This window comes from Larus michahellis, chromosome 15 (genome assembly GCF_964199755.1).
Source record: "Larus michahellis chromosome 15, bLarMic1.1, whole genome shotgun sequence".
NCBI lineage: Eukaryota > Metazoa > Chordata > Aves > Charadriiformes > Laridae > Larus > Larus michahellis.
The window spans coordinates 13220989-13245038 of record NC_133910.1 but is presented as its reverse complement, the minus strand read 5'-3'; the positions used below and the strand labels follow the sequence as shown (position 1 = coordinate 13245038).

Below are 24050 nucleotides of genomic sequence, written 5' to 3'. Positions count from 1 at the left end.
TCATTTTTGCACCACTTCCAATCACATAATAATAATAATTCTTTTCCTTCTCCCCATGTAGCCTAAATGTTCAAAGACAAGCTACAATGCTATTTCTTCATCTTGCCTTTAAGCAATATCTTCCTGCGGCCAAGGAAAATTTAAGAGAAGCACAGGACCTATAAAGTTTATATATGTAGGTACACAGACCTCCACGCACAGCAGTCACCGTGTCTGTGAACATTAAATGTCAGTCTCATTGATATTGGCAGGAGTTTTTGCCACTTACTTTAATGAGGTCCAACCCTTCATTGAATCCAATATTGCCCAGTATTTACAGGGGAGGTAATCAAAGCACAGTACTGCCATTGCCTCACTCGAGAGGACACGCAGGACAGACGCAGCGCACAGCTTGTATGGATTGCACAAATGCGTGACTGGTAAATAGGCTTAAGTTTGCACGGGTCACTGCTTGCCAGAAATGCTCCAACAAAATAGTTTCTACAAAAGAGTTCCTTTTTAAGGTTTAAAATAAGGAAGGCGTCTAAGCAAGATCCATACAATATCAACTCAGCAGCTGGCATTAGAGTACTTGCATCAAGAGCAGCTCACCTAGCCTTTTTCTCTCAGTAATGACACAATCGTATCACACCCTTCAGTTGTTCAGCCCTTCCAAGGTTCAGACAATCTAAATCTCCTGCTTTGGGTCACAATGACAAGTTTACACTGGACTTGATGGTTACTACACATTACACGTAACAAAGAAAAATTAAAGGGTGGGGGGGTGTCAATTCAGACTTCATCCTTTGAAGGATATCAAAAGTCCACTCATAATAACTTCTAATTACTATGGAAGAAGACTGAAGTACTTCAAACCTCAGCATGACACAACAAAATCTTCCTTGGTAATTCCAGCACTAAAAAAAGACTTGGAAAGTGCTTTATTATTTCAAAGAAAAAACAGAAGAGGGAGTGGGACTAGGGATCAGATAAATGATTTAGATACCTTCTAGCCCCACCGTAAGATACTCTGCCTCAATTAAAAGGAAAGCACTATCATTTAACGATTTTAAAAGCCTTCTAATTTCTCCAGCCATTCAATTGGCAAAGCAGTTCACCAGGTTCTACTCCCCGTCTGAAACCCATCTGTCCAGTATTAGTTTCAGTAAAACGGTACTTGTCATTGTGAGAGTTTCCATTCATAACTCAGACTGAAACAATGGTAGGCACTTCTGAAAACAAAACGCTGTGAAAATCAACTATGCTTGTTTATGAAAACACGGGCAACTAAGGTGCCATAATTAATCACTTAGTTGTTCATTTAATAGCTTAAAACATGCTACAGGGAAATCACACTTAAACGCACTTAAAGACAAACAGATTTATCTTTAAGTACCATGTATCTTGCCAGATGCTGGATTTCCTTAAACATCCAGTTGAATTCACGTGAATGAATTGTTTAGCATCCTACAGCAAGAGGCTCAAGGAATAAAAAGACAGAGCACTGAATTCTTACCTTAAGTAGTTTCTGCATTGTATCAAAACTCTGGAGTGCAAGCTATGGAAATCAACAGAAGAAAGTGAGCTCTGAAGAAATCCCGGGACTACAAAAACAGACTATAAGCCCCTTTGGCTCAAAAAGTAATATAATCTAGTTACGTATATTATCAGAATTCTAAATATGTCCTTAATTTTTCTTTGAGAAGCTGTGTATTATTTTATTCTCTTGCGTAATCCTTCTTTTATCATCTTTGGACCTGTTCAAAAACCTCTCTACTGGCTCAGCTCCACAAGCCAGCTCCCAGGACAGTACAGAACTTCTGCTGGCTTCTGTGAACGCCCCAGGCAGAAAACAAGCTGAAGCCACAGAAAATTTTGCTCCACTTGAAGGGTAAAAGGGAAAATGGCACAATTTCTGGAAGAAAACTACTATGAAAAGGAAATGCAGCCCAGAGGTTAGTTATCTTCTGGTGGTCAGGGCAGACCACTTTATTCCTTCACCTGACCCACGCAGTGATCATAGCACTAGATCTAAGTCTCCATTTCCCAGTCAGCAGAACAGAGGCGGGATGTACAAACCTTGTAAACCTGAATGTCTGGTCAGTAGCACGCATTTAGCTGTTGAGTTTCATGGCAACGAAGACAACCGAGAAACACAATGGTGCTCCCCTGATTCATTCATGGAATGAGTATGTGAGCAGGGCTTAGTTATGGGAGTAAAACTATTTTAAATGCTCTGACTACACATGCTACATGCTATTATTTGCCAGGCTCTCAAGAAAGGCCATTGCTTTCAATACAAGGTAAAAGTAATACCAACTGTGATTACAAATTATCTTCATAAGTAGTCTCAGTGGCAGCCCTTTAAGCAAGCTTACAAACACTTTCTTACGTGCTTAGTGTTCATACAGCATCCTAGAGGGGCAGTAAGTTTGCTGCTGTAAAAATTTAAACAGCTTCAGAGCTTTCTCCTTTCACGAAACTGAGCTGAGATACTGCACCGCAGGTTGTATAAAATATTGTGCCCCAAACTAGATACCTGCAATCAGTTCTCCATATGGAAGTTATTATCTTTTGACATAGGAAAAAGAAAAGAAAAAAAAAAAAAGGTTGATACCATCCTCTGAAATTGCCTTTGCAATTGCAAGTAATATAAATCAAATAAGAAGGGAGTTCAGTGGAGAAACCAACTCTCGGTAGCCTCATCTTCAGCATTCACTTACGGACTTGAAAATAGGGCTTTGAAAATGAAACGTATAAACCTACACATTCACAAAGCTGATTTTGTCGGTTTTACTCAATGCCCTGTGTGAGCTAGGCAAGCTTCTCTCTTCCATGCACTGAGCTAGAGAGTTTCTCCAGTCTTCCCAATTATTTCCCATTGCATGAGGAAAACTTAGAGCTTCCTTCTCACTTACTTTGGTATGTCACTGAACAGAAATGACAACAGGCATCCAGAGAGCAAACACTCTTTCTGTGAGGGCAAGATCCGAGTAAAAGGACAGACCACACTTTCAAAGACAGTCCCTGGTGGACACACATCTACACACTAAAAATCAGTGTTCATAAACACCCAGATTCAGACAGAATCAGAGAGAAAAAACGTCACCTACCTCTCTTGTTGGGACTAATATGAGTGCATAAGGCCCATCACTGCGCTGCAAACAGAGAAGACGAGGTCCACTAAGAAGAATGTCGCACTGATCCACAGAGCAATTCCACTTCTAACTGTTATTAGGGGACCAAGTGAATTCTGAAGGGTTTTGTACACAACAGTTTGGGGTATTCCCCTCCCAGCTTTTTTTAAAAAAAACATCAACAGTCTTTCAAATATCAATACTGCATTGCCTTCTCTTTCCTGCTTGGAGACCTACTCACAGTCCTACCCAACATTTTATTCCATACACATATTGTTTAACTCTTGTACTTCTGAGTTGCAGAAACACTCTCATGTTTGATGCACAGCAACAACCTGTAGGTAGCAGCTGCAGAAAGTAACAGTCCAGGATGGGCTGGAAACATTTCAACCCATAAGGAAAGTCAGGATAATCTCTTTCCAAAAAACACACACGAGATAGCAGATCTGCAGCAGTACTTTTTGGTCAAACAGACCATCCAAACTGGGAGCTATTATCAAATCTCCCTCCATGTCAGAGATTAGAAACTTATTACTCCTAAAGACACGGCAGTAGCCTTTGTTTTCAGTTCTCCCAGCTTCCAAGCCATTGCCTCTTTTCTGATCTACCTTCTCCAAACTTGACAATTTAGCCTGTTTAGCCGCTGCATGAAGCAATGGGGAATTCATAACATTGTTCCTGCATCATCCGTATCTCAGCAGTACAAGGGGATCACATAAGCCACATGCACAAATAAGAAGAGAGAACTGTTTAACCTTTGTGTCAAGAAGAGACAGTGATGACTACGCGATAAGAGCTGAATTTCATTTTTATTAATCTTAATATCAAAAGCAGATACATTTAATTCTAATGCGCCTACCTGTATTTTGGATTCCATTCCTTGCAAAGACTGTACAAGTGGAATCCCATAGGCAAGAGTTTTACCTTTTTAAAAGAGAGAAAATTGTAAGACTTTCCATCAAAAAAAAGTGGCAATTACAACACTCCAGTAAATTAAAAACCATTCATCCTTCCATTCTTAAACTGAGGTCAGAGTCTGGAAAAGTTTTAATTACCTAGAAAGTTTCCAGAACGGAAGATTGACAGGCAATTCACCAAAGGGTTAAATTAAAATACTGAGGCAGTGGTATCCCACTAAGATCTATCTAAATAAATACCCTCAGCCCCCCAAGGAAACGAGACATCCAGACAGTTTGCTGTAGAGCAAGTACGTAAGTTTGGATGGTGAGAGCGTGTGCTGCTCAGCTCTGCAGCCCTCCTGGATCAGCATCCCCAGCACGAGCCTCGGAATCGGCACACGTGCAACGGCTGGCAGCTGCACACCAACACTCAGCCCCACCACTGCATCCTTACAGAAGCGTGCACAGCATCTGTCTGTGTCACGGCAGTCCCATGCCAGGCTTCCCAGCCTGTCACTTCCACGAGCTTTACTGGTAACGTGAGGTTTTGGTTCTGTATTTGGGATCCAGCTGAATACACCCCAGGAAAGGAGACTGACAATTAAACACTGACCTGAGCCAGTCTGAGATCTCACTAGAGCATCTTTGCCTTGCAGGAGCACAGGAATTGTTTGCTTCTGAACGCTGTGTAACAAACAAAACAGGTTAGGAAAAATGAATGCAACACAGGATACAATCCTAAGGTTTTAGCCTACAATGACTGTTTCAAAGCTGTTTACCCCAAATTCCACGCATTTGTCTCTGCTGTGTAGCTCCATCAGCAGAGGTGATTTTGAAGGGAAGTCTCTAGATAGGCATCAGATGTGATAAATTGAAAACAGCTAGTTTTGACTCAAGTACCAAATTAGAAGGCAGGACTACATGGTTCCATCTACAGCTGTGAAAGCTGACTTACTGTCACAGTAAGTAATAACTAACAAGTTATTTCTCATCCCAAATTTTGAAAGCAACAAACCCTAGGGCGATTGGAACAGCTTACTGGGTACTGTGGTCGTCACAAACCAATTACAAGTAATGAAACAATCATAGATGATTGGCTTTAAGGGGGAGTGAAGGGTGAAGTTTTTATATGAATTTGCTTACCTGGTCATGCTACTTATCTTCAGGACATTGTTTATTGTGGAGATCTAGAGAGATAATAAAGAGCAGTAAACAGGTTTCGTTGTCAACTGTTCCTTTTGTTACTTTCTGCAGTACAAGACAGAGCAAAAACCAGAAGACTGATACTTATTCTCTACATTACTGGACTGGGGCAACTGGATGTAAAAGTTCCCATGTCCTCAAAATACTTCTTAATTAATCAGAATTACACCATTGCTGGTACATCATGCAATATCGGACTTGTTAAAATACTGCACTCCCAAATAGTTCTCTGTGGTTTTTTGGTATTACAACTGCAAACAGTGAAGGGTGCTGGGACAGCGTGTTTGGGGACAGGTCAGGACACTGGCCAACACGTCGAGCTAAGAGACTACAACAACATCAGGCAAAATACCGGCACGCCTGCCCAAGTCACCAGGAATAACGGTGCATCTCTCAGCTCTCTAACCTGCTCCCCACCCAGAAAAGAATGCTTCAAGGCGCACAGCTTTCCTGCCACTCACCAGATGCGGATGGAGGTCCAACTGGCTAAAGCAATCTGTAGTGAAAACATTTTCTTGCACCTGCTGCACTGCTTTTCTGAATTAGGGGAAACAAACCAAACAAAACACATGCTGTGGTTAAAAATTATACAGTATTCTATGTAAACAGCAATGAAAGTACTTATACCAAGCAACTACTTTGCCCAAGCAAGGGCAAGAATTCAAGACACTGAATTTCAAGGCATCGAAAGGGGTTTTTTTCCTCCCGCTTATCTAAAATACCTGTGAATTTCTGGGATATCGGGGTTGTTTCTAAACAGGCTGGATGTCTTAACGAAAGGTTTGGTTTTCTGGCTTTCATTTCGGTTGTCAGTCAACTGCTTCTTAGGAAGAGATTTTTGTGATGAACTTCCCTTCTCCCTGATGTCAGCTTCCGGAGCACATTTCTTGAAGGTGTTTATTGACGGCTTACGTTTACGTTTCAAAGGTGGGTTTCCATGTGGTGACTGGAGCTTTCTTTTCAGAGCACTAGACTGCTTTAATGTTAACAAACAAACCAGATAGCAAGAATTCATTGATGACTGAGAATTAACAACATGATATCACGTTCAACACAAACATCAGCCCACAGATATATCCCTTATTTTCAGAATGCCCTACCCCACGACTAAAGAAATTAAGTTTGATTTTTGCAGCTTCTTACTCTTAACAGATTCACCGCCATGCCTGAGACCTCTGAACACTACTGAAATGCAAAGAGAAATCTAAAGTCATCTCTAAAGGATTTCATCTGGCTTCTCCAGTAACTGAGCAGAACATGCTTTAAAAATCTCTCTCAAAAGCTCTGCAAATCTCCTGATTACATTAAAGCCATCCCGGTAGGCTTCTTTCTTTCTTGGGCAGGAGGCATGGCCTGTACTTCACTCCAACTTATGCTTCTGCCAACTTCCAGCATTTCTGAGCTCTTTATTTCTTCTTCCGTAGCAATCAGTTTATTTTACTGATCTTCCAATCATCTTAAGAGAAACTTTTGCTCTACCTGTATCTCTCCAGGAACAGTGAAGAAGAAAATTAAATTTACCTTCCTTTGGTCCCCAAAGCCCTTCAATGTCCCTCAGCCCTTTTTCCCTAAACTTGCTTTTCCCAACACGATTGCAAAAGTCCTGAAACGTGTGAAACGCCAGCACAATCTTGCTCCACTTTTTTCTCTCTCTTCTCCACTCCTAGTTGCACGCACTGATTTTCTCTGTCCTCCTAGGAACCATATTGTTCTCAAACTCTATTACTTTTTTCACTTCTTTCTTCACATTTTTGGCAACCAACCAACCAAAAAATCAACCTCCTACCACCAACATTCACGATCAGAAAAATGATGGTGGCGCTGCCCTACCTCAAAGTACCCATTATAACCTGGGCAAGCCCTGCCAAAGACTTAACTCTCACACATCTTTGCACAATGTTTTAAGAATGATTTAAAAACGTGCGAATAATAATTGAAACAACCCGGAACTACTGCAACAACAACTCTGATATTGAAAGCGTCTATTTAACCCATTCTTGTTCGCCTTTCCTTATGAGAGTAAGGCAGTTATTCCTGCAGCTCATGACAAGCCCACAATTAGAAGTTTACTCTAAAATACAGGGCTTCCCCTCCCCGGCAGCATTTCAAACATCCCCAAAGAGGCAGAGGCCTGTCAGAGCGTTGCCCGCAGCCCCAGCAGCCAGCCCCCGACAACGCAAACCAGTCAAACAAGGGCTGGCGAGCTCAGAGCGACCCCACAGCAGCCCACTGAGAGGGACCAGCCCAGCTCGCCCCCGCCGCGGCTCCCCCTCCTCAGCGGCCCCCCGGGGCGGCCGGGCCCGTCTCCCTGCCGAGCCACCCGCGCAGCCATCAGCCCCGTTTGAGGGGGGGGGGGAGCCAAAAGCTCCATTTAATAACTTTTCTGACCCTGTCCCCCCGCCGACCGCGTCTCCCCGGGCCAGCCCCCAGCCGGTGCCTCCCCCGGTCCAGTCAGGGCAAGCACCAGGACCTGAGGCCGAGCCCTCAGCCTGTCCCGGCCGCACCTACCCGGCTGGGGGCGCCGGGCCCGCGGCCCCGCGGCGCCGAGCTGAGGTTGAGGAGCAGCGTCCCTGCCGCCGCCATGGCCCGCCGCCTCCCGCAGGGCCCCGGGGCCGCCCCTGGGGCCGGGCCCAACCCGCGAGGGCGGAGGGGAGACGGACACGGGGGGGTCCCCCATGGGAAAACGGCCGCTCGCCCGGCACCTCCAGCCACAGCCGCCCCCGCTGCGGGGGCTCGGCGGGGCCCGGCCCAGCCCGGCCCTCCCGCCCGGGCCCCGTGGGGCGGCGCAGGCAGCGGCGGGGGCAGCCCAAGCCGGGGCGGCCGGGGGCTTCAGCGGCGGCGGCGGCGCATGCGCGCTGCGGGCCCGGGCGGCCCGTGAGGCGGCGGTAAGATGGCGGCGGCGGCGGAGCGCGGGGGCAGCCCCTCACTGTCGGCGGGGGAGGAGGAGCCGCCGCTGGGGCTCGACTCGCTGGTGGAGGAGGCGGCGGCGGCAGCAAGCGCCGGGTTCCGGCTGACGGCCGTGCGGCGGGAGCCGGCGGTGCGGCTGCAGCACGGTGTCAGCGGGCTGGAGCCGCTGGCCTGGTCGGAGGATCACCGGGTGTCGGTGAGCACGGCCCGCAGCATCGCCGTGCTGGAGCAGCTCAGCGACGTCCACAGCGGCGGGCAGGAGATGGTGATCCACCGCACGGCCGTGCCCGCGCCCTCCGCCGCCTGTCTCCTCAAGGTGAGGCGGGCAGCGGCCGCCGGGCCCGGGGCCGCCGCGCCAGGTCCCCCCGGGACCCCCCTGGAGCTGCCTTCCCCCCCCGCCCGCTCCTGCCCCGCACGCCGCACTTGATGCGTTTCAAAGCACGGGGGGGGGGAACATAAATAGCCCAGTAATGCCAGGGTGCAACGTGATCCAGTATCAAGTGGATTTCAGGGATTCTAAAGTTTAGCGGTTTTTCTAAGAATTACTTGAGCTCCAGTACTTTGATGACAATTACTTCATTACAATTTTAAGTAGAAATCTTTCTTGGTTTGCTACCTAAGCTGGAAGGTTTTTGCAACAGGGACTGTTTGGGGCTTCAGGGGGGCTTCTGGCTTTTACACTCCTTAGCACAGAGAGGTGGCAAGTTTGGGTCATTATCTTATGAAATAACAACTCTCTTGTTGCGGATCTGAATGTGTTTTCCAGAACAGTGCTGACAATATGTAATAACTTCAGTTGAAATACTGAGTGCTTTACAGTTTGAACGTTACGCCAAGTACCTTTAAGTACACAGTTGAGAAACAGAAGTATGAAAACAGGCTCTCTGATTCAGCAGATAGAGATTCAATAGCTGAGAGTCAAAACTATACAAATTCAGGCCAACAGTGAAGTTTATGTCTTATTTAAGAGTGAGGTTAATTAGCCATTGGAACAGTGTAGCATCAGTTGTGATAGGAGTTTCAAGTGGGAATTAATTCTGGGAAAGTCTTCCTAAAAGTTCTACAAGTGTTTTAAAAGTTCTTTTTGTTATCTTTTAGGTTGGTCCAAAAAAAGAGGTAGCAGAATGTAAGGAAAAATTCGCAAGTTCAGTGGATCCAACGGTTAGCCAAACTTTCATGCTAGATCGAGTATTCAACCCCGAAGGAAAGTCCTTGCCACCAATGCGAGGATTCAAGTATTCCAGCTGGTCACCACTGGGCTGTGACGCCAATGGAAGGTGCCTCCTCGCAGCTTTAACCATGGACAATCGGTTGACCATCCACGCAAACCTCAACAGACTACAGTGGGTGCAGCTGGTGGACCTGACAGAAATCTATGGGGAGCGTTTGTACGAAGCCAGTTACAAACTTTCTAAGGCTGACGCTCCCAGGGGAGAACTAGGAGACTTCTCGGAATTTCAGCGGCGGCACAGCATGCAGACGCCAGTGCGCATGGAGTGGTCGGGCATCTGCACCACTCAGCAGGTTAAACACAATAACGAATGCCGGGATGTCGGCAGCGTGCTCTTAGCAGTACTCTTTGAAAACAGTAACATTGCAGTTTGGCAATTTCAGCTTCCATTTCTGGGTAAGGAATCAATTACTTCTTGCAATACCATAGAGTCTGGAATAAATTCCCCAAGCGTGTTGTCTTGGTGGGAATATGAACATAACAACCGAAAGATGAGTGGACTTATTGTAGGGAGTGCTTTTGGACCGGTTAAGATCCTTCCTGTCAATCTAAAAGCAGTCAAAGGCTACTTTACGCTGAGACAACCCGTAGTCTTATGGCAAGAAATGGACCAGTTACCAGTGCATAGTATCAAATGCATTCCTCTTTACCACCCCTACCAGAAATGTAGCTGTAGCTTAGTGGTGGCCGCAAGAGGAGCTTACGTGTTTTGGTGTCTCCTGTTGATATCCAAAGCAGGTCTGAACGTCCATAATTCCCACGTGACAGGGCTTCATTCTTTGCCAATCGTATCTATGACTGCAGACAAACAGAACGGCACGGTGTATACGTGCTCCAGCGATGGAAAGGTAAGGCAGCTGATTCCTATATTCACAGACGTTGCCTTAAAGTTTGAGCACCAGCTGATTAAGCTCTCGGAAGTGTTTGGCTCTGTCAGGACTCACGGAATAGCTGTTAGCCCGTGCGGTGCGTACTTAGCAGTTATTACGACAGAGGGCATGACTAACGGTCTGCACCCGGTTAACAAAAACTACCAAGTTCAATTTGTAACCCTTAAGACTTTTGAGGAGGCAGCTGCACAGCTCTTGGAATCCTCTGTTCAGAACCTTTTCCGGCAAGTGGACTTGACAGACCTTGTACGCTGGAAAATTTTGAAGGATAAGCATATTCCTCAATTCTTACAGGAAGCACTGGATAAAAAGATTGAGAGCTGTGGTTCTACTTACTTCTGGCGGTTTAAGCTATTTCTCCTGAGGATTTTGTACCAGTCAATGCAGAAAGCTCCCTCAGAGGTCATGTGGAGACCTTCACACGAGGATGCAAAAATCTTGATATCGGATTCCCCTGGGATGGGCAGCACTGAAGATGATCAAGAGGAAGGAACTTCTAAACAAGCCAGCAAGCAGGGCCTACGTGACACAGGCAAAGGTATGGACATAGATGACACTGCAGAGGATTCACTTCCTCAGTCAAGTGACATAGGAGGCCGCGAGCCAATGGAAGAAAAGCTTCTTGAAGTACAGGCACAAATTGAGGCAGTAGAAATGCACTTGACACGAGAACACATGAAACGGGTGTTGGGAGAAGTTTATCTACACACATGGATTACAGAAAACACCAGTATTCCCACCAGAGGAGTCTGTGACTTCTTAATGTCCGATGATGGCTATGATGACAGAACAGCACGAGTAAGTGCACCTCTATGCTCTGGGGATTCGGTGTGACAAGTGACTTCTTTCTCCCCCCTCCATATCTGTCATGACAATACAACTTTGGGATGGGAAAGAGAACTGTAATCATGTCATCCTTGCCAGGCAGCGTCTATAGAACAGACAGCTTAAGTTGTCCTTCCTTGAAATTGTGGAGTAGGAGGGAATGTAAATACAGATGTTGAAATTTGGATGAGGTACAATAAAGAATAAGCATGCCTGAGATTTTGCAGAACAAGGGAGAGGACCACGGTTATTCCGCTGCTGTTCGTGGGTTTAGAACTTGTACTGATTGAGAGGGATGTTTGTTTTCATGGCTAAGTTTATTCAATCTATCCTCTCTACAAAACTAAACTTAGGTATTTGCCGTAGTCAGTTACGCCTGTAGTTCTAATTTTAAGAGTTGCAGTATCACTTCTTAAAGTATTTATAATTGGAAGTGCTGTGACTGTTCGGGTGGTACATCAGGTCTTGTCATTGCCCCTTGAGCCTCCAGTGGAAAGATCAGTTACAGAGTTTCAGAAAGTGATTGTGTTTTATGAGTTAAATCCAGTGATTCAGAACTTTATGCAGGATTTTCAATTAACCAAGCTGACTGAATGTCTTCGTTATAACATACATGACTTGAACCTTCGGGCACGCTTGCATTTATTTAACTATAATAAATAAGCATAACTGAATGCTTGGCTGGGCCAGGAACTCTTCCCAAAGTTGCAATACTCCCTACCAACAATAAAAGCATAACTACAAGGACAGTATCCTGACTATTGCAATGTGTAGAGTAAGCATCAGTGTCAGGAAATAAGTGATCATGAACCTTGCACTGAGCAGTGAAGTTTTCTCTGTATAGACATCAGACAAAGGGAGCTTCAGTGGGAACACTCTGCCATCAGCCTCCTGGCCCTTAAGACTTGATGACAGGAATGTCTCAGATATCTCTGTACCTCTTTGTATGAGCAGGGAACAGTTCTTTGCAGTACCCAAGCCCTTGAATCGCTTGAACTCTAAAAATGAACCCTTGCATTGCATCCAGAAAGACAGAGGAAGGAAGCACGTTCCCGTTACTGAGGTAGTGTGGCGTTCTCTCTGCTGGACTTACAGCCAAGCAGGCCACACAGCACGCCCGTCAGTAACTCACTAGGAGGGTATTCTGGCAGAACTGCTGTGTTTTTCTAGCATCCAATTACTATGAATTGAAGGTTTGAGAGGTTGCTTTTCTTATCTTGTAACAAGATTCTTGTTTTTATAGTGATTAAAAGCTGACTTCCAAATTCTATTTTATCTGTTCAGTTTGCTGTCACATTTTAAAGGTCCTTGGAATGTGTTTTATATCTATTGAAATGTCAAAGACAAATTTGATCACATAAATGTTCTACTATAAACATTATGTATACTTTAAGATGACTGCTGAAGACGTGCATCCAGGTAATTTCTGAACAGGATTTTTTTTAGCGCATCCATTGTGATAGGCATGTGAACGTGAAAGCATTTCTATAATGGTCAGTGGCATCCTCTGAAGTGGTGTGATACCAGTTTCTTCAGTACTTTTAAAATTTGCAAGTAGCTTAACATAACACTATTGCTCTTAAGTTCTGTGTCCCTTTACTGTAGGACAGAAACCTTTAGATGATCATAAAATGAGGCTAAATTAATACTTATCGATGTATTCTGTATCTTCTGCTTTTATTTCTTCAAATTCAGTGAAGAGCATAGATCTTGAATCCTGTATCATATTCTGAGATCCCAGTATCCTGAGGGAAGTTTCCACCTTTCAGTAGGCAGCTGTCTTGCTGTAAACAACGCTGACTGCTCTGTGTTCCCAGGTGCTGATTGGGCATATCTTAAAGAAAATGAACAAACAGACTTTTCCAGAGCACTGCAGCTTGTGTAAAGAGATCCTGCCATTCACTGATCGCAAACAGGCAGTCTGCTCCAACGGACATATTTGGCTCAGGTAATTGCTTCTTAAAAGAGTTTTTGCTCTCCTCTGGATAATTTAAACATACTTAAATAGCTAACATAACACACTTCCTAGTGTTGGAGTAAAAAGACATGAAGTATGTTATCCATGCTGCAGGTAAATGCAATTTTTGCTGGCTGTTATCTGCCCTCTTGCACGAGAGAGCAGGCATTGTAGATTGGATTTGGTTCTTTTACCAGTACGCTGTTTTTTAAAAGAAAATGCTTTTGATCATCTTTTTTCTTCAAGCAGGGGGGGAGCAGGGGGGAAGGGAGAAAGTAGGTGAGAGAAAAAATCAAGCACAAGTCATCCTTTGGAACAGCACATGGAGGAGGAGGGTTTGGTCTAGCTACTGCAGCATTTGAAAGCAAAGTAATTTAACAAGAAATGATTGGAAACAGCCACATTGAGAAGTCAGACAAGTTCTGGAACATCTAGAAAAGGAAGTCTTCCAGTATCACTGTATCAGATACATGGTGATTGTCCCTGGAGACTTGGCAAGTCAGTAATCTGTCACAAACGAAAACCTTTGCCTAGCGGATACAACGTGCTAGTTTGGCTAAATAGTCATTGCCTTACAGACACCGTGCTTCTTCCCCACTGCAGTAACCCTCAAGCCTTTCACCTCTTCTACTCTATGCTAAAACTTTTTGGCCAATGATGAAACTTTTTTCGATGGTATATTGATTTTTTGGCCTTTTTCATTTTTGTGACCATATATAATTGGGTAGACTTGTGAAATTTCATTTACCTGAATTAATAAATTATTAATTTTCATGTTTAATGTGTCTCATTACTGCCCTTGCTCTCAGCAAGGAAGGTCTGTTGGGAACAGAACTCAGCCTCCAGTCAGGGCGTAGGATCAGGTCACAAAACAACAGGACAGAACCCCAAGCCTCCTGATAAAACTACTTGTCCTTTCACAGGTGCTTTCTAACCTACCAGTCCTGTCAGAGTTTGGTGTACAGGAGGTGTTTGCTTCATGACAGCATTGCACGGCATCCAACCCCAGAAGGTAAACTGTTCCTGTGGCCAAAAGGGGCAGGATTATGTATTATTAAGATTTATTTGCAAAATGACTTGAATCCGTTTCACCGACTTCTCTCTTTCAGACAGTTACCATGTGAAGTACTAGTACTCTGCATGTCAGAGTCCTGTTGTTGTCCATGCATTAGTGGCATACGTTAATTACAAAACAGTGACTGCAGAAATTAATTTATAAATATGACATTTTAATGAGAGCTGGGTAAACACATAATCTGTGCTGGAGTGCTACAACCGTTAGTTTATATTCAAGATGAATATATTAGCATCCAGTTCTGCAAGAGCTGAGGGTCATTGAGATTCTATTTCAGTGCAAGCTGTATTGATCCAGCACAGATTAAGGAATAGTTGTCACCTTGCTGGCTTAGGTCCCAAACCTGCCAAAAGTAAGTACATCGTTCAGAGACAATAATGGCAGGCTGTGGGGGCCAGTCAACCTTTTGGCTTTGCATTTTTAGAGTTTGAGGAAGGACAAGCTGTGCAGGAAAATTGTTTTCTTCCCAACTGGTACACTTAAAAAAAATAATCATGGAATACTCTAACAGTTTGTCTTAAAGTGTAGGTGATACTTTTCCGTTTCCCATAATATGTGGGTATTCCAGTCAGCGCTAAGGATCAACTACAGAACTTAAACCTCTGTGGAGAGAGGCCGTAAACTTACTTTCCTTAATATTGGAGAGGGACAAAGAAAGAGGAACCAAGGACTGTGAAGGATCTTATATGAAGGATCTAATTTCAGTTAAGAAAATGAGAACGATGCATTTGTAGCATAGTGATCCTTTAAATTTTTTTTCCTATATAGCTATTTAGATGAGTATGTAATATAGCGTGGACTGTTTCACCTTAATTTTGTCCCCTACTGAAGGGGGTTTTAAACTGGCATTACTTAAAATGTCAAGACAGAAATGGAGGTGGATTCCTCTGAACTCTCAGTTAATCCTGCATGGTGAATATATACAAACTGTTTCAGGATTACTATTTAGTTTGTCCATCTCAGTCGTCATTCCTGTGTTCATCTCTACCTGCAGCTTTAAACAACTTGTTTTCTTATTTGCAGATCCCGAGTGGATCAAGAGGTTATTGCAAGGACCTTGCACGTTCTGTGATTCTCCTGTGTTTTAGAGAAAAGCTATGTAAAGATTGAAAGTATTTTCTCTATTGCATAAGCTCCCTTCAGTCTCGAAGGATACAGAGCAGAGGAGTACAGACTTTACTGGAGGGGGAAGACGTTGTCCGCAGCCCTGTAAATAGAACATCGGAGGTTCTAGAAACTCCTTAAGTCCAGAGCCCATTCCATGCTCCAGAAACAGGAGTACATCTGGAAAAGCGAGTTTATACAGCGGTTTGGAAATGCACCCCATTGAAGCAGCAGCAGCTGGACACGCTTCCTTTTACTGGAAGGGAACTAAAGTCTTAAGCACGCAGTGTGGACTGTCCTTTCTGCCCGACAACCGTGCGATTCCCCAAAAGCTAGGACGGGAACAGCGGAGCTGCCTTTGAATGGTCTTGGTGGGTAGAGAAGGCTTCAGCTTGTAGTGCTCTCTCTTGCTTTTTAACAAGCACCGGCACTTGGTGCAGAATATTAAATTATCCAAATAATTTGTGGTTCTAATTTCTTGCAGAGTGAAGCATATGCCAGTTACAGCCATATGAAAGAAATTGGCCATTATATTAATTTCACTTAAATCTAGAAGAATAACTGCCTCTTAGCTGTTGTAACAGTATTGCAGTCAGAAGGGTAATATTGGCTGCCTGGTCAAATACGGATCAGTAAGAATAATTTTAAAATGTAATCATTATTAAACTAATAGCAATTAGATTAAGCACTAATATATATATTACTTTCCAATGCTCTTAAGTCTCTTGCCCCACTTTCTTTTTCTGAACTAAGTTCTAATCAGTTCCTAGCTTTTGCCAATGCGTATGCCTTTTGTTTCACTTAACCCTCTACCAACAGGAATCATGTTTTCCAGTGTAACTCAGTTACCAAAAACATTACCCGTTTACCTTATTTTCAATTGAATTGTATGGCAAGCTTCTGTAAAACTCAATTACTGTATGAAGGAGACTCTCAAGTAATCACTCCCAGCTGACATTTTCTTTTTTCATAATAATGCAGTAAAAAAACCCAAACAGAACACCACAAGGCCCACCATGGCAAACATGTCATAGGTAAAGTTTCCACAGGTGGTCATGGAGTCTGGTGAAACCATTCTTGTATAATCCTGACTTTCTCATCAAGAGATTCCTAAATACGCCAACGATGTAGCATGGCTGAGCCCAGAAATTTATTCTGCCTTTTAACTGTCCTATCAGAAAAAAAACACCTTTCTCTCTTTGGCATCCAGTTCCTATGGGGAGCAGGAGAATCCTTTTCAACTTCCTATGCAGTGTTAGAGGAATATTACCTCCAAAATGTGTATAGTTATTTGGTACAGTTTGTCTTGTTAACTTAAATCCATGTCGTCCATTCAAAGTTTCTGTATTTACATTCTTCAGAGAACCAATCTGGACACTGGGATGTGTTGCCCGGTTCGTGATTCATGACACTTCTAATTGTGTGTGAAGTCCTCTTTAGCTATTTGAGAAATCAAGGAATTGTCCTGACGGTATCAGTCTCCAATGATGCATGTGTGGATTGGTGCTTAAGTTTCCTTGATTCAATGACTATGCATATTTTCTTAACGTTCCTTCACCTTTAATAGGAGCAATTTTTTTCAGCTAACATTAAAACGAGTCAGCTGTCCTTACTATTCGGTGTTTCATGCATTAAGCATGATAGTGCTTGGAGAATAATATTAATATAGTAGACTAGAATGGCAGAAGCACATTCATCTGTAAAATAATTAGCCTTGTTTGTAAATATCCTTGGAAGTGATACCATAATTGTATTAAAGAAATGTTTAGTTTTTTATTGCTGTTCATTGAAAATCGAAATTGCTTTAGTGTGTCTGCAAAGAATGAAAATGTAGATTGTGATAGCATCTAGTAAAACAAAGAGTAACCTCGACACCTAACGTGTGCATAGTTTGGGGCCAGGTTCTGTACCTGGGGCAGCATTTATCTTCTCCTTCCCATGGGGATGGGGTTTGGGAGGGACAGAACATCCATTTCCAATATAAGCGGAACAGAAGGTTTATTCATGGTGGCAGAGAAAATGTTTCAAGTGGAAGCTGCACGTCCTTGTCCAGGCAGCCCTGACCAGTTCATCAGTAAGTATTCGATTCAGAAATTCACCTGACTATGGAAGAGGTGAGAGCTCTCCGGACCCACGTGTAAGTGCTTTTCAAAAAAAGTCAGAGAACATTTCTTTGATACTGGCTTAGAAACCATAGTAATATCCTGATCTGCTGAAACGTTTAAGTCTGGCTGACCGAAGGGTTCAGCGTGATACCATTACGTTAACTCCTGCTGATTACGTCTAGCCGTTACCTTGAATTTCCCTGGATTGAGTTGTAATGCTTTAGCCACATAGAAGCTGTAGTACACCTAGCATTAATGTTTATTTTCCTTGTCTTTCAAGGCAGTAGATACTCAGTATACCATTGCCAGTTTATTTAACCTGATTTATGACTGCTGGGAGAATGGAATTTTAAAGCCAATGATGTCGGCTTTGTCTGCATGCCAGTGGAGATCCTTTAGCACAAAGCTTTCACTTCTCACCCTGACCCATTCACAACAGGTAAAGAGGTATTGTGATTTACTTTCTTTTTTTACAAAAAAACAACATTACTGGTTCCTAAGTGTATTTTTAACTAGCGTAGGCTTGCGTAGCACTGCACACCTCAGACCAGTAACGTTTAACCTCTGATGCTGATCTTACTGGATTTTTCTGCCCAGCTAACAGCCGAGACTTCCTTCAAGAAACCTTCTATCTGTCTTGGACTCGTGACTCGCAGTTTGGGAATGTGGAGGTTAGTCCCACCCCTGTTGGGGTACTGTAACAACCTGCAGGGCTGCAGCAGCGCCTCGATGCCTCCTCCCTCACGTTGTCCTAATCAAACCCCTTGCTTTCGGCCCACACAGGGAGGGCGAGCGGGTGAGGAAGGTACGAGCACCTGCTGCCAGATGCTCATGCCGTTCTGCCGTTAACAGAGCTGCCTTCTCGAACTAATACGTAGTCGAGCTATCCAATATTAAGGCCCAGTCTGTTTTGAGAAACGAAGTATTCAAGGAACACATCCCACAAAATCAGTTTTTTCTCACTAAGCTTTTGCCCTGAGTTTTGTGAGATGTCTTAAACAAGTGAATAGTTAAAGGCACTCGTCAACCGCTTCGCCATTTGGTGGTAAACACTGTGGCTGTTGATGGTGCCTCGTCTCCAGAGGAAGACTAACACCCCAGCAGAGACACTAAGCGGTTCTTCATGCACTGCTTTTTTTTTTTTTTAAAGGGTTGTGGTATTTGCTGTTGCATCTGAGAATTAATAGCCAGAGATGCTCTGTTCTGTGTCAGAAGCCAATCTGTCATTGTCCCTGACAAGTGGCTTCTGATAGCATTTAAGATTTGCTGCTCATGACGAGGACAGGAGTTTATCCCTCCTCCACTGGGACGAAGAAATCCAGGCTAATCCAGGTTCGATGGATAAGCAGAACAGCTCTGGACTGGGCAGCTGCTTAGTGCCTTGGTGCTAGATGCCGTTGTTGGAACCAAGGTGAAAGTCTGGGGTCATGAGGACTCTGTCCTGGGTCTCCACACTACACTCCTGCTCTGGAACTGGTGACAGTGGAACTCATTGCGGCCTTTTACCCCGTTCAGCTGTGGCTTGGGGACTTCATCATTCAATCGTCCTTTCCTTTTGTATGTTCCCCCATCCCGTTAATCCTATTGTATATTTCTAGAGAGGAAATACTATGGTTGCTAATGCAGACATACAGGCAATAAATATTTCCCTGATTTTCTTGAAACTTACCAGGTTTTCTACTGGCTAGTGTATCATCAGTGATTATGGGCAGCATAACACCGTTTATTCTATCCTCATCAAGGGTTCCTCGATGTAAAAGAAACGAATGCAAACATTTAGAGTCTAAGCTAAAGGCTGACAAGTCACACTTGTCCTGTTACGCCCTAAACTAACATTTACAGGAGACTTGTTTGTAAAGCTTAGTTTCTCAAAGCCAGAGCCCTTCCTTTATGAGTTGCCCAGTCTGTGAAGCAGTGGCCAGCCCTGCAGGCGGCTCAGTTGCCACCTACAGCTCCGGCATCAGAGAGAGGAGGAAGGGAGCCCATCCCCGCTCCTCAGAGCCCCACCGCGGAGCAGCTCGGGGTTAATCACTGAAGCTATTGCTCTTTTGACAACACCTGACCTTTGTGGGCGAGACAGAGGTGCAAGGCCAGTTAGATGGGGCTGTCGAGAGAGTATCTTCAAGGGGGCAGGACGGGGGCTGCAGGAAGAAAAAGGTACCTCTTCATTCTCTCTACTCTGCCTTCCTGCGCGAGTGGAGCTGGGGATGGCAGCGAGAGACCACCATGTGCCCGCTTGCTGCTGGCAGGCGTCATCAAGTGCTTGTTGGCATTTTACAACCTAGTTCATGCTGTTTATTGAATCCTTTCTGGCAGTCACCTTCTAAGGGTGTAGTTAGTAGCAGTCCAATACTTAACAATGTAATAAACTTCAGAATCTGTTACTGCAGAGCACTAGTTCATATTTTTGCAGCTGGATGTAAGGGCAATAGCAGTCTTAGCCTCAAAGCGTTGGTAGTCATGGCAAAAGTTGGATTTACAGTAAGCGTCTAAATTAACTGGAAGAAGGTGTTTATGGGCTCTCAGTACATAAAGGCAAAATGCTCAAAGCAGTTACCAGTACTACGTCTGTCCTCATCCCCCTCTTGTATTCCCTTTTGAAGCTTTCTGTATCGGGTCTGTAAACGCACAAATGACGCTGGTTGTCCTCCAGGCTCACGTCGTGGGGGGGGTTTACTCTTTAACCAGAACTGGTGCAAATGCCTGTGTGGAGATGGCTGATAGCTTACAGCTCTGCTGGCAAATACCAGGTTGGAAAACTGCTTTTTTTCCCCTCCGTGTGGGTAAACAAGGACAACTTGAGCCTGGCCCTTCATCTGGTGTCCTGTCCTGCCTGTCGAAGGAGGGGGAATCTTAACACAATGGAGCTGAGCCTTCTCTTGGAAGTCTCGATGCGGGATAGCTTTTCACAACGTGCAGAGGGTAGGAAGTGTGCACAGCGATGCCCACAGAGCTTTAGTTTTCATTTCCAACCGAGAAGGGCCTCGTATACATACTCTCACTGAAATGTCTGTCTGTGCTCATCTTTGGCTGTACTCGGTTCTCACTCCTACTTTACACTGGAGATGTTCCCAGACCCTTCACGTCAGTGGGAATGTTCCTATTCCATCACTATTTTTTAACGTGAACTCAGTTGTTAGTACTTTTCCCCCTGAAGACCTGGAACTCCTGCTGCTCTGTCCTGATGCGGGCGGTGACCTCAGGAGTGTCACAGCTGCCTGTGGATATTGGTTTCGTTGTTGCAATGCAGTGGGTACACAGGGCGCTAATTATCATTAATTACACTACAGTCAGGGGCAGAAAGTGGAGTGGCTCCCTGTGCTGTCCTAGGCTGTAGCTGAATGAACCCAAATGTGAATGTTTGGAGCCCCTTCATCACAGGAGGACTCGTGCACTACTGAGAGCCTACAGCAGGCGGCACAGGGCAGTGCCAGCCCCGCGCCATTCTTATTTAACACAAAACTAGGAGGCTGGCCCCAAAAAGGGAAAACCCAAGAGCCATCCAAATGGAACTGTTCGGAGGAGAGTTTAATTGCTCGCTAATCTAGTCGATCTCGTCGTGCTGCTTTAATTCCGTTCTGGGGTGTGAGTGTTGTAGCTGTCCGACCGCACGGTCACCAGGCTGAATGAACAGCAAAGTTGAGTTTTAATCTTCAGTTTGGGGATTTTTTCCTTTGAGACTTAGTTCATGGGAGGGTCTGACAAAGTTGCTGTGAATACTGATGCTGTGTATATGGCACATTTTGTAAATGTGAAGCAAACCTGGATGAATGCTTTCTATACTGCGACAGTAGCATTGTAATCCTGCTCCTTTTTTATTCTAAATAAATAAATAAAGTACTTGTTTGTAATGTCTGTATTTTAAGGGACTGAATTCCTGGGAGGGACCTGGGGTGCCAAGAGCTGAGACTGGCAAAAGACAGCAGTGTAGTTAAAGCACTCAGACCTTCAGCAAAAAACTTCACATTTAAAAAGAAAAAAAAGCTTAATAATAAAAATCTCACTGTGGCCAGTGTCAGAGAACACCGGTGGTAAAGCCTGGGAGGGGACCCGGCGTCTGATAGTGCCCTTCAGCCACACAACCATTCCCTTCTCGCCAGCGGAGGTTCTTTTCCCTGGCCTCCTGAACTCCAGCGCCAGAAAACAATTACGCTAAAGAACCAACGTTCTTTGATGAAAGGGGCCTGACATCACCTTTTCTTTTCTTCCGTAGAATCAAACAGTTCTTGTTGCAGGAAGAGGAGGATAACCCAGGAGAGCCTGCTTGTCGAGGGGAATAGACAATTTTCTGTGCCATGTATGACAAGGCAAGAGTCACCTTTCAGGTTCAGTTTTGGCAACTGCGACACAGATGGGCAGTTACAGGTTTGTAACCAGAGTTTGCTCCTACTTCAGATCAACTGGGCTCCAGCTGCCCCTCCGGGGAGCAGAACTGAGGCACGGGAACCCACCGGGCCTGTCTTTGCTCTAAAGCAAACCTTAAGGACCTGTACGAACGCCTTGCTGGCCCTTCCTGCATTACAGTCCCACGGCTTCTGCAGCACCTTCTGAGTGCGTGGTGCCAAAGCCACCGACATTTAAGGTTTTTCTGCTGGCGTCATCACCCAAGCAGCACCCAAGCCTTACAGGGAAAGGTGAGAAACCAAAGGAGTCGGCAGGGGGAATCTTTCAAGAGCTACAGGGGGTCCTTGCAGAGACGGTGCTGGGGGATTGGGTCTCCTGCCTCCGTTCAAGCATCCTTCCACCACAGGGCACTGAAGGATCTAGTGTTTGGAGCTGGTGGATACAGAAGTTTGTGGAAGAGCTGGACATACTCATCCTGTTGCTGAACTACGTAATTAACAGCATAATATATAGGGTGTAGCACAACCTCCAAGCAGCCCTCTCTGCAAAGCATCTTCGGAAAGCAGAGAGATAAAAGACGTCCATTTCAGAACCGGGCAAGCTCTGCAATAAGTAACGTCTGGTCCCTGCTGCGTTCTTACCACCTCCTCTTCACCTTGTTTTTCTCATTGCTCAACATTTGTTTTGCCAGAATAAGATGCTAATAAAATCAAGCGCAGTTACCAAATTGCTTTTCAAGTGTTGCATTCCAATTATAAAAGCCTAATTCCTCCTTCCACCCACTGAACCTTTTTGGTATTAACAGGCTTTACTATGCAAAGTGATGCAGGGGCTGTTTCGTTTACAGTAATTAAATGAATGTCAATTGTTTTAGTTGTTTCCGAGGGAGAGTTCTACATGAGTATTAGCATGTTCTGCTAACCCTTACGTTCTGCACTTCAGGCCTGCTGCAAACCCTTGGGGGTTGACCATTGACCTGAGACTCCGTACCCAGACATGCCAAGCGCATCTCAATGAGAGGAGCTCTTTTTCTCAGTTTCTATGGAACCAGCAGAGCGGAACTAATATAGCGTCCGCATATAGATGAAAGAATGAAGAGGAAAAAGGGCTTTACAGCTAAATTAATTAAGCAGATGTACCTGTCTAATTAAAGATGCACTGTCCCTTTTGTACCCTAGCTGCAGTACAAACAGTATTTAAATACACTCTCTATCCATTTCATCTATCAAAATATTTAGTAGGAACACTGAGATGAAGGTGATATTAGCAAGATGAGCTTCCCATGTATTATTAATAGAAGGGCTCCCAATTATGCATGAATGCTACAGCATATCTTTATAGCGATAGCATAAAAACCAGCTGCCCAAGTAGGTTACCAAACAGCACATTTGTAACAGGTCGGACTGTTAGAAATGCCCTTGCCCGGCTTTGCAGGAGGGCTGGGGCTGGGCCCTGTGCCGGGGGAGCAGCCGCTGCCTCAGCCTGGCGCTACGAGCCGGGATTTCTCAGCACAAGAGGCACGGAGGACTCAGCTGGCGTTGCTGGTGCCAGAGGATTTGGCTTTCTTAGATTTCAAAGATATTTATTCTGAGATTTTTTAAAGCTGCCCTCAAGGCTGGAAAGTCCAACTCCCATTCACTAAACCACCTAAAGGTAGTGAAAATTCTGACCTTAAACTCTCCCAAAATATCCTCATAGCCATCTGGATAACCAGGGTATTCCCACCTGAATTTACTCTGCAGGTGTGAGAAGAGAGCTCGGCATGCATACCCCACAGCACCTCACATAGACCTAGACACACACGATCAAAGACAGCAACAAAGACCCAAACTTATTTACAGCAATAGGATCAGAGAAATCTAAAACCAAAAGGCTCCTGGAGGCCTGTCCTCTCTGAAAGGAGAAGGCACGTGCCTCCTGCATCTTCTCAGACACAGAGGCTTCTAGGAGAAAGACGAAGCTCCTCCCCATGCCCAGGCCAAAGGGAATTCACACTCATACCCAAGGGAGAAATAGAAGGAGACATAACAGAGGCATCAAACTCAGGGCTCCTCTGAATCACAACAAATCACGCCCCTTTCTTAGAAGCATTAAGGATGTGCCCGTCCATAGCCAGAGTCTGAGCTGGTTAACAGTGCTGTGCTGTTCATCATGGATTTTCCAATTAAGAAAGACTTACCTGAGCATTTCCTGCAGCCAGGTCCAGCCAGAGCAAAAAAAACCCAGGCACCAACCTGCCCAGCCGCAGCTCGGTCAGGGCAGCCACAGGCCGAGGGCCTTACTCCCCGAGGAAAACAGGATTTAGTAACCTATCTGCTCCTGCAGCTCGTTATGTCCTTAATTGGGTTCTGAAAGAGATGAACCTGCAACCAGTTTTATATGGCTCTGGGTATT

At 44.8% G+C, this 24050-nt stretch overlaps 2 protein-coding genes across 6 annotated transcripts in view; one reads left to right on the top strand and one right to left on the bottom strand.

Annotated features, from left to right (window-relative positions):
* DDX31 (DEAD-box helicase 31) overlaps nucleotides 1-8034 on the bottom strand; it is a 50136-nt gene extending 42102 nt beyond the window's left edge. Inside the window, exons 1-8 of one of the 2 annotated variants that reach the window (XM_074608320.1) lie at nucleotides 7727-8034; nucleotides 5941-6194; nucleotides 5680-5755; nucleotides 5159-5202; nucleotides 4629-4699; nucleotides 3976-4040; nucleotides 3093-3137; nucleotides 1496-1537 (exon numbers count right to left, since the gene is read on the bottom strand). In XM_074608320.1, the coding sequence (XP_074464421.1) occupies nucleotides 1496-1537; nucleotides 3093-3137; nucleotides 3976-4040; nucleotides 4629-4699; nucleotides 5159-5202; nucleotides 5680-5755; nucleotides 5941-6194; nucleotides 7727-7801 (672 nt within the window). In that variant the 5' untranslated portion in view covers nucleotides 7802-8034. The remainder of the gene's footprint in view (nucleotides 1-1495; nucleotides 1538-3092; nucleotides 3138-3975; nucleotides 4041-4628; nucleotides 4700-5158; nucleotides 5203-5679; nucleotides 5756-5940; nucleotides 6195-7726) is intronic. The other variant, XM_074608319.1, reaches the window with a different exon arrangement.
* Nucleotides 8035-8075: 41 nt separating this feature from the next.
* GTF3C4 (general transcription factor IIIC subunit 4) lies at nucleotides 8076-22380 on the top strand. 4 transcript variants are annotated; one of them, XR_012589998.1, is made up of 7 exons: nucleotides 8076-8441; nucleotides 9224-11044; nucleotides 12889-13019; nucleotides 13952-14040; nucleotides 15127-15578; nucleotides 17593-17751; nucleotides 21526-22380. XR_012589998.1 is itself a non-coding variant. In XM_074608318.1 (5 exons), the coding sequence occupies exons 1-5, from the start codon at nucleotides 8109-8111 to the stop codon at nucleotides 15189-15191; spliced, it is 2439 nt and encodes an 812-aa protein (XP_074464419.1). In that variant the 5' UTR covers nucleotides 8076-8108; the 3' UTR covers nucleotides 15192-17079. The 4 variants fall into 4 exon arrangements, 1 of the variants encoding a protein (XP_074464419.1); XR_012589999.1 differs by having other exon boundaries at nucleotides 17593-17759; XM_074608318.1 differs by lacking the exons at nucleotides 17593-17751; nucleotides 21526-22380 and having other exon boundaries at nucleotides 15127-17079.
* The last annotated feature ends 1670 nt before the right edge of the window (nucleotides 22381-24050 follow it).

Bases quoted from the DNA above. Each gene is read 5' to 3' on its own strand.
- GTF3C4 (XM_074608318.1), top strand. From the start codon at position 8,109: ATGGCGGCGGCGGCGGAGCGCGGGGGCAGCCCCTCACTGTCGGCGGGG. The intron at 13,020-13,951 runs GTAATTGCTTCT...GTCCTTTCACAG, and splicing joins AACGGACATATTTGGCTCAG to GTGCTTTCTAACCTACCAGT. The intron at 14,041-15,126 runs GTAAACTGTTCC...TCTTATTTGCAG, and splicing joins ACGGCATCCAACCCCAGAAG to ATCCCGAGTGGATCAAGAGG.